The 16,643-nt window shown below is 36.6% G+C and overlaps 1 protein-coding gene across 2 annotated transcripts in view; it reads right to left on the bottom strand.

Annotated features, from left to right (window-relative positions):
- Positions 1–16,643, bottom strand: part of LOC121379474 (neuroblastoma-amplified sequence-like) — a 112,547-nt gene that overhangs the window by 33,577 nt on the left and 62,327 nt on the right. For both annotated transcript variants that reach the window (XM_041508127.1, XM_041508121.1), the window contains exons 26-39: positions 13,777–13,911; positions 12,891–13,064; positions 11,135–11,208; positions 10,650–10,709; positions 10,198–10,260; positions 8,846–8,909; positions 7,090–7,148; positions 6,404–6,506; positions 6,015–6,232; positions 4,735–4,847; positions 3,963–4,042; positions 3,046–3,141; positions 2,199–2,320; positions 699–786 (exon numbers count right to left, since the gene is read on the bottom strand). In XM_041508127.1, coding sequence (XP_041364061.1) covers positions 699–786; positions 2,199–2,320; positions 3,046–3,141; positions 3,963–4,042; positions 4,735–4,847; positions 6,015–6,232; positions 6,404–6,506; positions 7,090–7,148; positions 8,846–8,909; positions 10,198–10,260; positions 10,650–10,709; positions 11,135–11,208; positions 12,891–13,064; positions 13,777–13,911 — 1,449 coding nt within the window. The remainder of the gene's footprint in view (positions 1–698; positions 787–2,198; positions 2,321–3,045; positions 3,142–3,962; positions 4,043–4,734; positions 4,848–6,014; positions 6,233–6,403; positions 6,507–7,089; positions 7,149–8,845; positions 8,910–10,197; positions 10,261–10,649; positions 10,710–11,134; positions 11,209–12,890; positions 13,065–13,776; positions 13,912–16,643) is intronic.

Raw genomic sequence — 16,643 nt, 5'->3', positions numbered from 1 at the left:
ATGAGAAGACATGGAAATGTATGGTCAGTAAAAGAACTATCAAAAGAGAACTCTTTTAAAAAAACAACAACCTTCAAATGATTATAATCAGCAAATGAGAAAAGGAATATAGGTTCAATGCACGTCCAGAACTGATCAAATGGAAAAAGATTTTTTTTTTAAATGTGACATTATGATGATGATTATTATTACAGAATAATAATACAAGTAATCTCCTGTGCAATATGGTAGCCCTCTCAACCATCAACAATACCAACAACCCCTGTACTGTCAGTATTCTGAGAGTAACAGTAACACATTGACAAAACAAAGTAAATTTACATCACATGTTTCTGACTATGTAAACCTTTTGCTTTGTCATGTACTGGTTATTTAAAAGTGACCTTTAACGATAGTTACATGTAATTCAACTTACAGTAGTAACCATAACACATGATTGTATTTTTTTTAATTTGAACTTTACTTACATGTAGTGAATATTTTATTATAACATGACTGGACAGAGGTAGGAATGTTATTTATTACTAAAATACGAGCGTTAAAACATGAGCAAAAGAAAAGAAAAAACGTCTTTAAAATGAAATTACAGTAACCTGTGCTAAGATCAAAATATAATCTAGATACGTTTTTTGGGGACAATGAGATTGTGCAGATTAAAAGAAAAAAGAAATTCCTAATTAGATGTAAGATGACTGTACCCTGGTTTCTAGTTGACACTTGGCCTGCAGAATTGGTTCAATCATGTCAGGACTGCAGTACGTCATAGCAAACAAAAACAAGTCAACCCTGAAAATACACCAAACTAATTTAACCATACAAAACCCACCTATACATCCCCTTATGGTGTAAACAATAATTGTGCGGAATTAACTGTCTCCCTACCATCAACTTTGACAAACTATAAACCATAAGTGCAACTATAAATTAAACAAGTTTCATTCACCTAAGACACAGTTTGTGAGGAACTGCTCTGAATGTGAAACTTTAACATTAAGCTTTAGTGCAAAAATTGAGATGTCGTCACTGACGCTGCCATCGGAAACTTAACACCTACATGTATATTCGCCTTTTAAAACCCCCACACAAAAAAACATCAATATATTAAAATTATTAACAGGTAAAATCCAGTTTGAGCCTCTAGAAACATTAAGGATGATCAGAAACATTGAAATCCAGATAGTGGTATTCTAAAAATGATAATTATAACAATAGTAGTATGTAATTTTTGTCTTTAAAAAGGCTCTGTTACTTGAAAATATGCTACCTTGGCAGAAAACTCTATACAGCCTCTTCTAAGCTGTGAATATGTATTTACTATGTCCATGAAGAAAAACTTAAAGTTTGTTTTGTTAAACAATGTTTCTAGAGCACATTTTTGTATTCATCATTGGCTGATGGATGTCAAACATTTGGTAATTTTGACATATAGTCTTAAGAGACAAAAGCTGCTACATTTTTTATTTAGTAGCAAGTGGTCTATTATATGCACCATCCCACAGATAGAACAGCACATACCACGGTCTTTGATATATCAGTCATGATGCTCTGGCTAGAGGAGAAATATTCCAATGGGCCATCGACAGGGATCGATCCTATACCGGCTGCACGTCAGGCAAGTGTTTTACCCCTGAACTACATCCTGCCCCCTTCAGGCAGGGCTGAAGCAAGTAGACATTGTTGGGGCTGACTGAGATCGAGTTGAAAGCAAAGTTTTTATGGGGGGTTCAGTGGTATGCTGCACTGTAAACATTTTGAAAACTAGATGTCCTGGAATGCAATTTCCTGCATTCTAAAAGAAATGGGCAGGATTTAGCTGAGTCCGTTGAGTGCTTGCTTGAGGTGCTTGCATCACGGGATTAAACCACCTTGGTGGATCGATTCAAATGATTGGGGGTTTTCTCGTTCCAACCAGTGTACCACAACTGGTCAAAGGCCATATGTGCTTTCCTGTCTGTGGGAAAGTGCATATAAAAGATCCCTTGCTGCTAATGGAAATATGTAGCGGGTTTCCTCTGATGACTACATGTCAGAATTACCAAATGTTTGACATCCAATATAGTCCATGATTAATTAATCAATGTGCTCTAGTGATGTCATTAAACAAAACAAACTTTACTTCTACAAATAAAATTCATCTCTGCCTTAAGATTTACTACCAGTCATATTTTTTATTCAGCCTTTGTCAATGGAGAACTCACTTGGCTGAAATATTGTCGAAGTCTTCCTCTGCTGCCAAGTCAATGCACACAGACCAGGCAGGGCCGAAACTGGTGTCCATCAGTCTGTGACAGCAGTCAGTGGCAAACTGGTAGTCCTTCGCCTGAAATTACCATCGGCTCGCACTCTTAACAATTATATATCTCTTATCATACACATTCCAACCATTAGCCAAGCACCATGAGTTTGTTCATATTTGCATGAATGTGAAATTACATCAGGAAATGTGACAATGTCTGAGGTCATCATTTTATTTAATACGTTCTACAAGTGACTGTTTAAAAACAAAACAAGATAGAAATTCAAAATATTACATAAACTTAATATATTTTTAAAAAACCCCGCAAGAAATGAATTCAAATTGTTACATTAATTTGTTTGTGTTATTACTAATAAGTAGCTTTCAAATTTAGCCAGTTCACAATTTGTGCATGTTTTTGTTTTGTTTGTTTGTTGTGAGTGTGTTTTGTTTGTTGTGGTTTTTCCATCCCCTGTGAACCTAAAAAAACACCCAATGACATTCCTAAAATAATATTCCATTAATATTCATCAACTGTTTCAATCATATCCTAGACTGTGATTTTAAAAATATATTTGAATATATACTGTTAGTGTTGAATAGAAATCAAGTGTTAAATAAAGAAATGAAAATACTACTGCAATAATATCTATCTTTAAAAATACATCTGAATATATACTGTTAGTGTTGAATAGAAATCAAGTGTTAAATAAAGAAATGAAAATACCAGGACATGATGTAAGCATGCATTTACCAAAAATAAAAGAAATTCAAGGAGTTTAAGTGAAGGAGTTTAACTGTTTAAGCACCTTGATGGCCGCTTCTGCCAGTATCGACAAAACGTTTCCATCTCTCTCAGCCTCGGTCTCACCACTAATCTTCAACAGATGACCAAGACGAAGAAGCTGGAATTAAACAAGAAAAGAAATATTACATTTTACTTAACACTGCCTCAGAACTTTAAACACTACGGCTACGTGGAAAGAAACAGAATGGAATATGTGTTTGATGACAACTCAGTACATTTAAAATTACGGCTATTTGATGTCTAACGTATGGTTATTTCGACACTTGGTTGATAGAGAAAGAACAGTTTTATCCTGACGATGGCAACATTTCATTGACGAAACATTGGTTTTACTTTGGGGTCTTAACAGAGACTTATTTTTATTAAAGAAAGAAAGGCTGTCGCTATGTAATGTACTTCTACCGATAAAACAGCAAGGCATCTTTTATATGTCCTTTCCCATAAACAAGCCAATTCATATCATATTTAATCCTATTGTGTTCTTTTATTCACATGCTAAGGGGAGCTCAAATCACTTTGCTTAAACTAGTCTAACAGAAGTGATGGAGAGCCAGAGTGATATGCATCATTCCACAGACAGAGCAGCACATACCACAGCCTTTAATATACCAGTCGTGGTACACTGACTGGGACGAAAAATAGCATAATGGGAATCGATCTGAGACAGACAGTGAGCGCTTTACCGATGGACTACCCCATGGTCAGACTAAGTCCACAGGTAAAGTTGATTGAAAATGACAGATGTGTGGCACCTGTTGTGGTTGAAGATACAAGGACTGGGATGTGGAGGTGGACATCAAAAGAAGTTGCAAGATAGGAGGAGGAGCTGGCAGATTGGGAAAAAATAAGGTAGAATTCAAAGCAGAGAAAGAAAAGGAGGTAGTAGGATTGGAATAAAAATAAACAATTTAAAACTACCTTCTGCATCTGCTTGTAGGCAACAGGGCGGTTACTCACAGCCTCCCGGACCAAGCTGACCCGCTCCTTGTTCAGTCGCACTGCAGATAAACACAATGAAATTAGTATCACAAGTGAAATACTTAGTACTACAAGAATTCTGTAGAATTAAATATATCGGCTACCATAAACCAGTTTGGCAAATAAAGAAATAATGTGTGATTTAACATTTACGATTAATGCTAAAACAAACAAAAAACAAAAAACACAATAATATATATAATTATTACCCATATGGTTAAAAATATCTTGGTACATATTAAAGTGGTACATCCCACTAGAACGCCAAGTGGGACGTAACACTTCGTGACGTCATCGATTGGCACACTACAACCTTACAGGAATCAAACGAGATGAGTGATATAAATTAAGATCGATTATGGGTAATAAATAGGATATTAAACTCGCTACCATTTCGTATCATGTTTATGTCCCTCGTGAAATAATTTTCATTGTCGCTTGCTAAAGCTCGTGACAATTAACAATTATTTTACTCGGGACATAAACATGATACGAAATGAAAGCTCATCTAATAGCCTCTAATTATATATCATATATTTTTTAAATTTATACGCTCAATAAGTCGAAGTCCCAATACAAAGTGACGTCGTCAGGTATGATGTTCCCTGACCTTACTTTTACCCTCATCGAGAAATGAACAAACCTGCATTGCCGGCTGGACCAATGGAATGACGTTAAATTGTAATGAACGTAATGGAAATTTAATTATTACCTTGAAGAGGAAGAACAGAAACTCCGAAGTCGTCCAACAAGGCAAGGGAGGCAATCAGGTCAAGTTCATCTTGAATAGCTGGAGGCGTGTCCAGAATCAGATGCAGGCACGATCTACAAGAAACTCAGTTTAAAGTCAGTTTGTCACCATCTACAAGATAAACACTTTCCAATCAGCTCAAGTGGGTTTTCTTTACAGACACAAACAAAGAAAGAAATTTTTTATTTAACGATGCACTCAACACATTTTATTTACGGCTATATGGCGTCAGACATATGGTTAAGGACCACACAGATTTTGAGAGGAAACCCGCTGTTGCCACTTCATGGGCTACTCTTTCCGATTAGCAGCAAGGGATCTTTTATTTGCACTTCCCAAAGGCAGGATAGCACAAACCATGGCCTTTGCTGAACCATTTATGGATCACTGGTCGGTGCAAGTGGTTTACACCTACCCACTGAGCCTTGCTGAGCAGTCACTCAGGGTTTGGAGTCGGTATCTGGATTAAAAACCCCATGCCTCAACTGGGATCCGAACCCAGTACCTACCAGCCTGTAGACTGATGGCCTAACCACGATCCCCACCGAGGCTGGTGTTTACAGACACGATCTACAAGAAAATCAGCTTAAATTCAGTTTGTTTTTTGCACCATCTTCTAAAGCCAAGTTACCATTCTCAATATAGTATACTATACAAAATGATATCTTGGCTTGTAAAGATGTTTGTTTACAGATAAGATCAACAAGACAATTAGCTTCCTTACAGGTAAAGTGTCTTTCGTTTACATGCACCATTTACAAGAAAATAACTGTTTCTGCCTCTGCCACTGCATGATAAGTGTTTCTAATTACTCCTTGAACACTGATATAATTCTCACCTAGCGATCCATACAGGAGTCCATGAGGTCAGCCGATGAGTTGTAGTACTCCTGGGTCAGGGTCAGGGTTAGGGTTAGGGTCAGAGTTAGGGTTAGGGTTTCTAATTACCCCCTGAACACCGATACAATTCTCACCTAGCGAGATCCATGCAGGAGTCCATGAGGTTGGCTGATGAGTTGAAGTACTCCTGGGTCAGGGTCAGGGTCAGGGTTTCTAATTACCCCCTGAACACTGATATAATTTTCACCTAGTGAGGTCCATGCAGGAGTCCATGAGGTCGGCTGATGAGTTGAAGTACTCCTAGGTCAGGGTCAGGGTCAGGGTCAGGGTCAGGGTCAGGGTTAGGGTCATGGTTAGGGTTAGGGTTTCTAGTTACCCCCTGAACACCGATATAATTTTCACCTAGCGAGGTCCATGCAGGAGTCCATGAGGTCAGCCGATGAGTTGAAGTACTCCTGGGCTGATGACAGCACGAGCTGCACTGCCCTCTCGTACTCAACGCGCGTCGGAGTCGCTGGACCGTGGACCGGATTCGCCTCACTGGCACTCCGCTCCATCATCTCACCCGCCAGGCGGATGTTCTCAACGCGGCTCGAACACAGAAGACTCTGGACGAAAATCTGGAAGTCACAGAAAAAAAAATCCAATTGAATATATAGAGATAACTAATACCAGACCTGGTGCACTGGCCAGAACGAGAAATAGCCCGATGGGCCACTGATGGGGATTGATCCCAGACCAACCGTGCATCGGGCTATGTCCCACCCCAGAACTACGACTGTAATGCTTACCTCGTGGCAGACCGAAGCTGGTATACATCTGTAGACTTTGTTCTGAAGTTCAAGGACGTCGGCATGGAGCTTGTGCCACTGAGATTCCGTGAGGGACGGTGTTCTGGAAACACAGCCAGATATTTAAAATAAGAAACTACACAAACAAAACAGAAACAAGCATTATGAGAGTACTGTTAAATCAATACACATCCCCTACCAAACCCAATTTTTTTTCGTATCGCCTAAATTTAAGGGACATTCCTTTGTGAAAAGGTAGTAAATAACCAAGAAAGATGAAACAGTACATGATAAAGACAAATTTCATCTCAATATCTTCAGGCATTGCAAAACAAATGTTCGGAAAACAAATTTTAAAATTTCCTAAGTTCAAGGGCCATAACTCTGTCGAAAATGGGTAATTTGCACTGAACGCAAACTTTATCTGTAATAGTATATTATAAAGCTATAGAAAAAATTTCGGCTCAATATTTCAAGACCTGAAAAAAAAAGTCTGGAAAACAAATTTTCACATCTTCTGAGTTCAAGGGTCAAAAATGGGTAATTGGCAACGAATGTCAAACTTGATCTGTACTGGGAACTATTTTCCGTATATGCCTGAATTAACATACTACAATGAATAAGATAATATATTTATAGTGTTATATCTTTATACATGTTCACTTTTTACAATACATGATTCGTACTTTCTGCCAGCCAGCCGTGTCAGTTTAATGAAGAGATTTTTTGCTTCATCAGCATCATTCTGAAAATAACAACATAGACATTTTTAAAATAAAAATAAACATAATTAAAAACAAAGAAACTTAAAAATTTGTTACCAGCAAATAAGATATACTTCCCAAACTTTATTAGGGTGTATGATATACACTCAATAAAGAAAGTTTAGCAAATATCTTTTATGACATCTTAATTTGCCATGGTTGAATAAACTTAAAAGAAAACCAGGGTCCTCCTGTTGTGTTAAGGCAAAGGTTGATGAGTTTATGTTGTTTGTAAATGGTAAACATTTCAGATGTGAATACTAATTAATAACAATAGATTAATTTATAAATGTTATGCCATTTCTTTTAACATTAGCTAAACTATCGTTGTTGAGTATATTATTTGGGAGTGATGATGGTGGTGGTGGTTGGCAGCATATTAACATAATTTTTGCTGTTACGTCATGTCTTAATGGACTTTATGACATCATGCAATAACTAAATATATATATTCCAAATGACATCCATTAAAGATATAATTAACATCCTATACACAGGCCCTTATTTTGGTGGCAAAATTAGCTTTTTCTTCACTGAAAATCAGCTCAAGTTATTAGATGTAGTGAGAAGTCGAAGTCGCCATAATATTTCAAACACGAAATCATACAACAGATAACAAGATCCCGATTTGTTTACTGTCATAGCTCACTTGGCACCTTGTCATTATATGTCTGACAGTGTTTGTCTTTGGCATCGGACTGTATCCACGAGTAATCGTGAACCTGCCTATTAATGGGAAATCGTTTCTGCGCACACACATTGTGATGTGCGATTGATTTGATGATGTGTTTGACCTTGTTCAATTTATTATCAAAATCAACTAACAAATGTTAATACTTATGCCAGTTTCTGCTGTGAAGCAATTAAATACATGTTGTCATCTAATGTTAACATTCTTCAGATACACCCATAAACCGATCTATTGTTTCTCAAAGTGATGCATGTTGCATCGTGTGCTGTCAAGTATTGTTAATCCTCAGCCACATTCATTTCCATAATGTCAAAAAATACTAATTAATACTTTAATTTTAACATAATGGCATATTATCAACTACTTAATAATATCACGTTTTTAATGAAACATACAACTGTTTTGTTTAAAACTTTATTACCGGAAGTAGTATTTTATATCGAAATATTATGATTAGAACCGAGTGTAAAATTTTTCCGACTGAACGCAGAAAATGGCGAAAAAAATATGAAATGTACTAATAAATGTACACTTCACCAATTTTCATCAATAATTTTTTTTTCTTCTAGGAAGGGAGAAGTCACTTCTCCTTTTTCAATTCTAGATTAGGGCCTGTATATATAAACAAACAGCTAGATCTTAAAGGGCGATAACTCTTCACAAAAATGAAAGACCTAGAGAAATAGGAAATACAATCATCAGCTGGTCCATATCTTGCCTAAAATAAGTCGGCTGGCAGAACAAAATAAATTTAGGCCATTACCCGGTAGACAAATGGGGCACTTTTTTTCATATTTTTCTGTGGTTGCAAATATGCCACCCAACCCCCTTGCAGTCCTACTAAGTGTGGCCATATTGGGTAGATAACAGATAAACATCAAAACAAACCTTATAAACTAAAACTATAATAATTCTAGTTGGCATCACAAAAATTATTTTTCAGGAATGCACACTTCCTCATACGTTCTCCACAACGTTGCTACGTACCTCCGTGTCTCTAACATACGACACTGGTTTCTTAATATCATGAGTCTGAAGAATCTTCGCAGCGCTGAAAAATAATACAAGTGACAGTGCCGTATAATATTATATAATAATTATATTTAATATCAAAGTGCTAGTTTCTGCAAAACATGTTCCAATTTGTTTTTCACAGTCACGAAATGAAAGAATGGGAAAGGAATGTTTCTTTAACAACTCCTCGGCACATGTTAAACTACAGTAACTGTTATAACATTGTTAGTTTAACCCTTCGTCGAAACAAAATGAGAGAGAAAACCGACTGCCATCACATTAGGAACATGCATTTCTACTAACAAAGCAGCAAGCCATCTTTTAATTACACTTTCCCAAGAGACAAAACAGTACATACCATAGCCTTTGATATACCGATTATGGGGCACTGGTTGGTATGTGAAAATACAATTATGTATCAAGGGAGATTGGAAGCAAATATTTTATATAACGACACACTCAATTTTTTTTTATTTGCAGTCAGACATTGTTAGGGACCATACAAATATAGGGAGAAACCCGCTGTCGCCACTTCATGGGCTACTCTTTTCGATTAGCAGCAAGGGATCTTTTATATGCACCATCCCACACAGGATAGTACATACCACAGCCTTTGTTACACCAGTTGTGGAGCACTGGCTGGAACGAGAAATAGCCCAATGGGTCCACCAATGGGGATCGACTCTAAACCGACCGCTCATCAAGCGATCGCTTTACCACATCAAAGAGACCATCAATATCAATATCAGTTTATTGCACAATATAAAACAAATATGGTGTCAGCAAACCGAGATAAGAATTATATATCAATAACAACAATAACAAAAACTAATAATAACAATATGAATGTACCGGCCAGATGAATGTGTTTGCAGCCATTGTAAGATATTTCCAACAGAGCCTTTTTACTAACAACAATTATATAAAATTTAATATACTGTCTTCTTTAAAACATCCAGCAGCCGATGATTAATAAATCAATGTGCTCTAGTGGTATCATTAAACAAACTTTAACAAGATTATGTATCACAATAACAACTGTTTCACATCCAACAGCCGATGATTAATAAATCAATGTGCTCTAGTGGTGTCATTAAAAAATTTTTAACAGTAGACTATGATTCACAATAACAACTGTTTCACATCCAACAGCCGATGATTAATAAATCAACGTGCTCTATTAGTGTCATTAAACAAAAAAAACCTATTAAATTACTATATGTAAAAATTAGCATTAGCTGATGATTAATAAATCAACATGTTCTAGTGGTGTCGTTAAACAGAACAAACTTTAACGTAGCTATGTAAGACGAAGATAAAACTACCTGAGGTGATTTTCCAACTTGTCCACCTCTCTGTGGAGTCTCCTCATCTCAGGACTGTCTTTGCTGTTCAAACATTAAATAAAATAAAAATGGTACAAAGGGTTTAAGCTGTCATTTAGAGTTAAATTTAAATTTGGCAATATACTCATTAGTAATTTGCCCAAAAAATAAATGAAAAATCTTGAGTACTGCCATTTTTTTCTGTTTGCTAAATGAAACGTCTTTAACTAAAAATGTGCTGATCAAATTCACCAAATTGTTAAATAAATAGAAGAATAAATATTGGCATTTACATGTACATGTAAGCAGTTTATTTCAACAATTTGCATACTGAAAATTAACCAAGACTTAATAACTGGTTTGGGTAAATATTTTACCACTCACACCTTTTACGAAATAATTATTTAATACAAGAAATAAAATCCTAAGTTGGGAAATAAAACGTCTGTTACCTGTGATTTGCTTGGGGCAAACACCTGATGATGTCATAGGCCAGATCCAGTTGATCATCACTGAAAAAAACAAATATAGTTCAGTCTGAATATAAAGCCACTGAAGGGACTAGGTAACAGTACTTGTTATAAACAGGTGGCTGTTATATACAGGCAAAACATTCACATATATAAACGATGACTGTAGAAAACTTTTATTTAATAAGAACATCATTCTATGATTTAATTGCCATGCATAAAAGTAGCAAGTCATAAAGACTCAAATTGTTTTATTTAATGAAGAACTCAACATGTTTATTTATGGTTATATGCGTCTGACAAATGGTTACGGATCACACAGATAATAAGAGAGGAAACCCGCTGCTGCCATGCAATGGGATACTTTTTTCAATTAGCAGCAAGGAACTAGAAATAACCCAATGGGCCCACTGATGGGGATCGATCCTAGACTTACAGCCTACAATGAAAAGAGATTTGTTACAAACCGTTCACACGTGTAGATAGCTTCCATGGCCCAGGTCATCAGCTGCCAAGAACTCGTTACGATGGGCTGACTCACCTGTAGAACACAAATATCAACAGGCATTCTGAGAGTACTGCTGTTAAACGCAATCCATGTCCCATACAGACCCAAACATTTTTCTTATCTCCTAAGTTCAAGGGTCATATTGGTAAATCGCTATTTAAGTCAAACTTGATTGGTAACAGTATATGATAAAGCTATACACCAAATTTCAGCTCAATATATAGAAGCATAGCAGAAAAAATCTGGGAAATTATATGTGGGACAGACAGGAGAGACCTACGGACAGACAGAAGAAACCTATAGTCCCCTCCAGTTGGAACGGACAGACAGAAGGACGGAGATGAAACCTATAGACCCTCCAGTTGGAACGGACAGACAGAAGGACGGAGATGAAACCTATAGTCCCCTCCAGTTGGAACGGACAGACAGAAGAAACCTATAGTCCCCTCCAGTTGGAACGGACAGACAGAAGGACAGAGATGAAACCTATAGTCCCCTCCAGTTGGAACGGACAGACAGAAGGACGGAGAAGAAACCTATAGTCCCCTCCAGTTGGAACGGACAGAGAGAAGGACAGACAGAAGAAACCTATAGTCCCCTCCAGTTGGAACGGACAGACAGAAGGACAGACAGAAGAAACCTATAGTCCCCTCCAGTCGGAACGGACAGACAGAAGGACGGAGATGAAACCTATAGTCCCCTCCAGTTGGAACGGACAGACAGAAGGACGGAGATGAAACCTATAGTCCCCTCCAGTTGGAACGGACAGACAGAAGGACGGAGATGAAACCTATAGTCCCCTCCAGTTGGAACGGACAGACAGAAGGACAGACAGAAGAAACCTATAGTCCCCTCCAGTTGGAACGGACAGACAGAAGGACAGACAGAAGAAACCTATAGTCCCCTCCAGTTGGAACAGTACGGGACTAATAATATGTATCTTATGGGTCATTCACAATCAATTCTGCTACCTCCTCCCTGCACCTAAAAGTATTAAACAATGTTTGTTTTACCAGGAGTATTTTTATTAACATTTGTGCAGGGAAATATCTGAAATGATAAGAGTGAAAATAAAAATCAACAAGTCACCATCGTAGAGTGTTATTTTCATTACATGATATTCCTTACTAAAATCAAGTCATTGGTTACAAACATAAGCACTGGAAGATGACAGCAACTAAGGTTTACCGTAAAGTTTATATTAATTTAATTACAACTGGTACAGGGGGGATGCATTATCTTCAGAGCTGGGTGGGTGGACAGGTCTCCACAAGCTACTGAAGCCTATGACGGTTTACACTAATTGCTCAATGGACATGCAACCAATCGCACTTCAGGTTACACCCCTCTCATCTAATGATACCATGGGAAAAGGAAGGAAATGTTTTATTTAACGACGCACTCAACACATTTTATTTATGGTTATATGGCGTCAGACATATGGTTAAGGACCACACAGATATTGAGGGAGGAAACCCACTGTAGCCACTTCATAAGCTACTCTTTTTTATTAGCAGCAAGGGATCTTTTATATGCACCATCCTATAGATAGGATAGCACATTCCACAGCCAGTCGTGGTGCACTGGCTGGAGCGAGAAATAGCCTAATGGGCCCACTGACAGGGATCGATCCCAGACTGACCACACATCAACCGAGCGCTTTACCACTGGGCTACGCCATGGACAAAGACATGAAATATCCTCTATTTATTTACCGTAGCCTTTGATGAGTCGAAGATCTTGGCAATGAGTGTGAGGTCACTCCTGGCCAGCGTAACAATGTAGTCGTGCAGCAGTGAGTCGTACGATCCTTTCACTCGCCTGTTGCACAGCTTCAGAAACGGAACCAGCCACCGGCGTAAATTCTTGTGATACATCTCACGGGACGACTGAAACACATTAAAAACAAAACAATCAATGTATTAATTTGTAATGTCTATAAAATTCTGTGGAATCTTGTCTAAACCGGCATCTGTGTAATTATTAATTAATGTGGATTTCTGTGTAAACCAGCATGGTATCAAAAGTCCTGTCCAGTGTCAGTAGCTTGTGTAAAGTCTGTCTAATCCAGAACTCTGTGTATACCAGCACATTCTGTCAGTCCCACTTGAATTCAATTGAGACAGAGTCCACTGTATATGTAAACAAGTTGTGTTTTCCTAAATATATTTTTTAATGCACATAATGAAAGCATAATGGGCACTCCACAGTCTTTTGTAATCAATGTAGTTTATATTGTTGAATAAATTGAATATAGTATTGCTCTTTAATTCATTTAAAGGTTTTTTTGTTACCAAACAAATATTGTGACACTGTATTAAAATAAAGTAGAAGAGCAGCAGGGTAACATGATTTTGACTCTGCCTTGAGCAGGGATACAATTTTGAAAATGTTAAAAACCAATTAAAACCCGCCAACCCCAGTTTCTGAGGTATATAACCTTGTTTGTTTTATATCAAATTAATCCCCAAAAACATGTTGTATTGGACAAAATTGATAACTTAAATAATGCATTTTAAGTGATGTGTAATTTATAATGATAAAAAAGCTATAATATTTTTACACTGTTTAATAACATAAACAAATTAGGAATATATCAACCTTTGACATAATGAGATCAAGCTTGTCATAGTCGGCCATTTGCTGGAGGTCAGTGAATGTCAAACTGTCGTCAACGTTGCACTCGTACACCAGCATCTCCATGGTGAGGAAATCATCTAGCAGATCCATCAGTCCCTGACAAAAATAAACAAAAGAAACCAAGTCAATGCTTGAATAATAAACAAGAGAAACCGAGTCAATGCTTGAATAATAAACAAGAGAAACCAAGTCAATGCTTGAATAATAAACAAGAGAAACCAAGTCAATGCTTGAATAATAAACAAGAGAAACCGAGTCAATGCTTGAATAATATACAAGAGAAATCAAGTCAACGCTTGAATAATAAACAAGAGAAACCAAGTCAATGCTTGAATAATAAACAAGAGAAACCAAGTCAATGCTTGAATAATAAACAAGAGAAACCGAGTCAATGCTTGAATAATAAACAAGAGAAACCGAGTCAACGCTTGAATAATAAACAAGAGAAATCAAGTCAACGCTTGAATAATAAACAAGAGAAATCAAGTCAAAGCTTGAATAATATACAAGAGAAATCAAGTCAATGCTTGAATAATAAACAAGAGAAATCAAGTCAATGCTTGAATAATAAACAAGAGAAACCAAGTCAATGCTTGAATAATAAACAAGAGAAACCAAGTCAACGCTTGAATAATAAACAAGAGAAATCAAGTCAACGCTTGAATAATAAACAAGAGAAATCAAGTCAAAGCTTGAATAATATACAAGAGAAATCAAGTCAATGCTTGAATAATAAACAAGAGAAATCAAGTCAATGCTTGAATAATAAACAAGAGAAACCAAGTCAATGCTTGAATAATAAACAAGAGAAACCAAGTCAATGCTTAAATAATAAACAAGAGAAACCAAGTCAATAATAAACAAAAAGAAAAGAAGTGTTTTATTTAACAACGCACTCAACACATTTTATTTACGGTTATATGGCGTCAGACATATGGTTAAGGACCACACAGATTTTGAGAGGAAACCCGCTGTCGCCACTACATGGGCTACTCTTCCGATTAGCAGCAAGGGATCTTTTATTTGCGCTTCCCACAGGCAGGATAGCACAAACCATGGGCTTTGTTGAACCAGTTATGGATCACTGGTCGGTGCAAGTGGTTTACACCTACCCATTGAGCCTTGCGGAGCACTCACTCAGGGTTTGGAGTCGGTATCTGGATTAAAAATCCCATGCCTCGACTGGGATCCGAACCCAGTACCTACCAGCCTGTAGACCAATGGCCTGCCACGACGCCACCGAGGCCGGTGAATAATAAACAAAAGAAACCAAGTCAATGCTTAAATAATAAACAAGAGAAACCAAGTCAATGCTTGAATAATAAACAAAAGAAACAAAGTCAATGCTTGAATAATAAACAAGAGAAATCAAGTCAATGCTTGAATAATAAACAAGAGAAATCAAGTCAATGCTTAAATAATAAACAAGAGAAACCAAGTCAATGCTTAAATAATAAACAAGATAAACCAAGTCAATGCTTGAATAAACAAAAACAAAAGAAACCAAGTCAATGCTTAAATAATAAACAAAAGAAACCAAGTCAATGCTTGAATAATAAACAAGAGAAACCAAGTCAATGCTTGAATAATAAACAAGAGAAACCAAGTCAATGCTTGAATAATAAACAAGAGAAACCAAGTCAATGCTTGAATAATAAACAAGAGAAACCAAGTCAATGCTTGAATAATAAAGAAAAGAAACCAAGTCAATGCTTGAATAATAAACAAGAGAAACCAAGTCAATGCTTGAATAATAAACAAGAGAAACCAAGTCAATGCTTGAATAATAAAGAAAAGAAACCAAGTCAATGCTTGAATAATAAAGAAAAGAAACCAAGTCAATGCTTGAATAATAAAGAAAAGAAACCAAGTCAATGCTTGAATAATAAACAAGAGAAACCAAGTCAATGCTTGAATAATAAACAAGAGAAACCAAGTCAATGCTTGAATAATAAACAAGAGAAACCAAGTCAATGCTTGAATAATAAACAAGAGAAACCAAGTCAATGCTTGAATAATAAACAAGAGAAACCAAGTCAATGCTTGAATAATAAACAAGAGAAACCAAGTCAATGCTTGAATAATAAACAAGAGAAACCAAGTCAATGCTTGAATAATAAACAAGAGAAACCAAGTCAATGCTTGAATAATAAACAAGAGAAACCAAGTCAATGCTTGAATAATAAACAAGAGAAACCAAGTCAATGCTTGAATAATAAACAAAAGAAACCAAGTCAATGCTTGAATAATAAACAAAAGAAACCAAGTCAATGCTTGAATAAACAAAAACAAAACCCTAGTCAATCGTTGATATGTAAACATGCAATTAAAGAAAAACACCACCACATTATACTTCAATCAATTGTGTTTTGTTTAATTATAACATTTACGAGCTAATATCAAGACAAAGAGAACCGGGATATGAATCAGTAATAAAGCCTAAGATTGCCACATCAGCAAATGTGTGAGTGTGATGTCAAACATACATGTAGGGTCCAAAAGGCTATGAAGACACTATTATCACCACCATACTAAAGAATAGGGGTGTCACGATGCATCAATGTATCACGATACTACTGCTGATGATACGATACACAATACCAATGCATCACGATACTACTGCTGATGATACGATACACGATACCACTGTATCACGATACTACTGCTGATGATACGATACACGATACCACTGTATCACGATACTACTGCTGATGATACGATACACGATACCACTGTATCATGATACTACTGCTGATGATACGATACACGATACCAATGCATCACGATACTACTGCTGATGATACGATACACGATACCAATGCATCAAT

This window comes from Gigantopelta aegis, chromosome 2 (genome assembly GCF_016097555.1).
Source record: "Gigantopelta aegis isolate Gae_Host chromosome 2, Gae_host_genome, whole genome shotgun sequence".
NCBI classification, from domain to species: Eukaryota; Metazoa; Mollusca; class Gastropoda; order Neomphalida; family Peltospiridae; genus Gigantopelta; species Gigantopelta aegis.
Note: the sequence above shows the minus strand (reverse complement) of the source record. Positions and strands in the feature narration are given on the sequence as shown.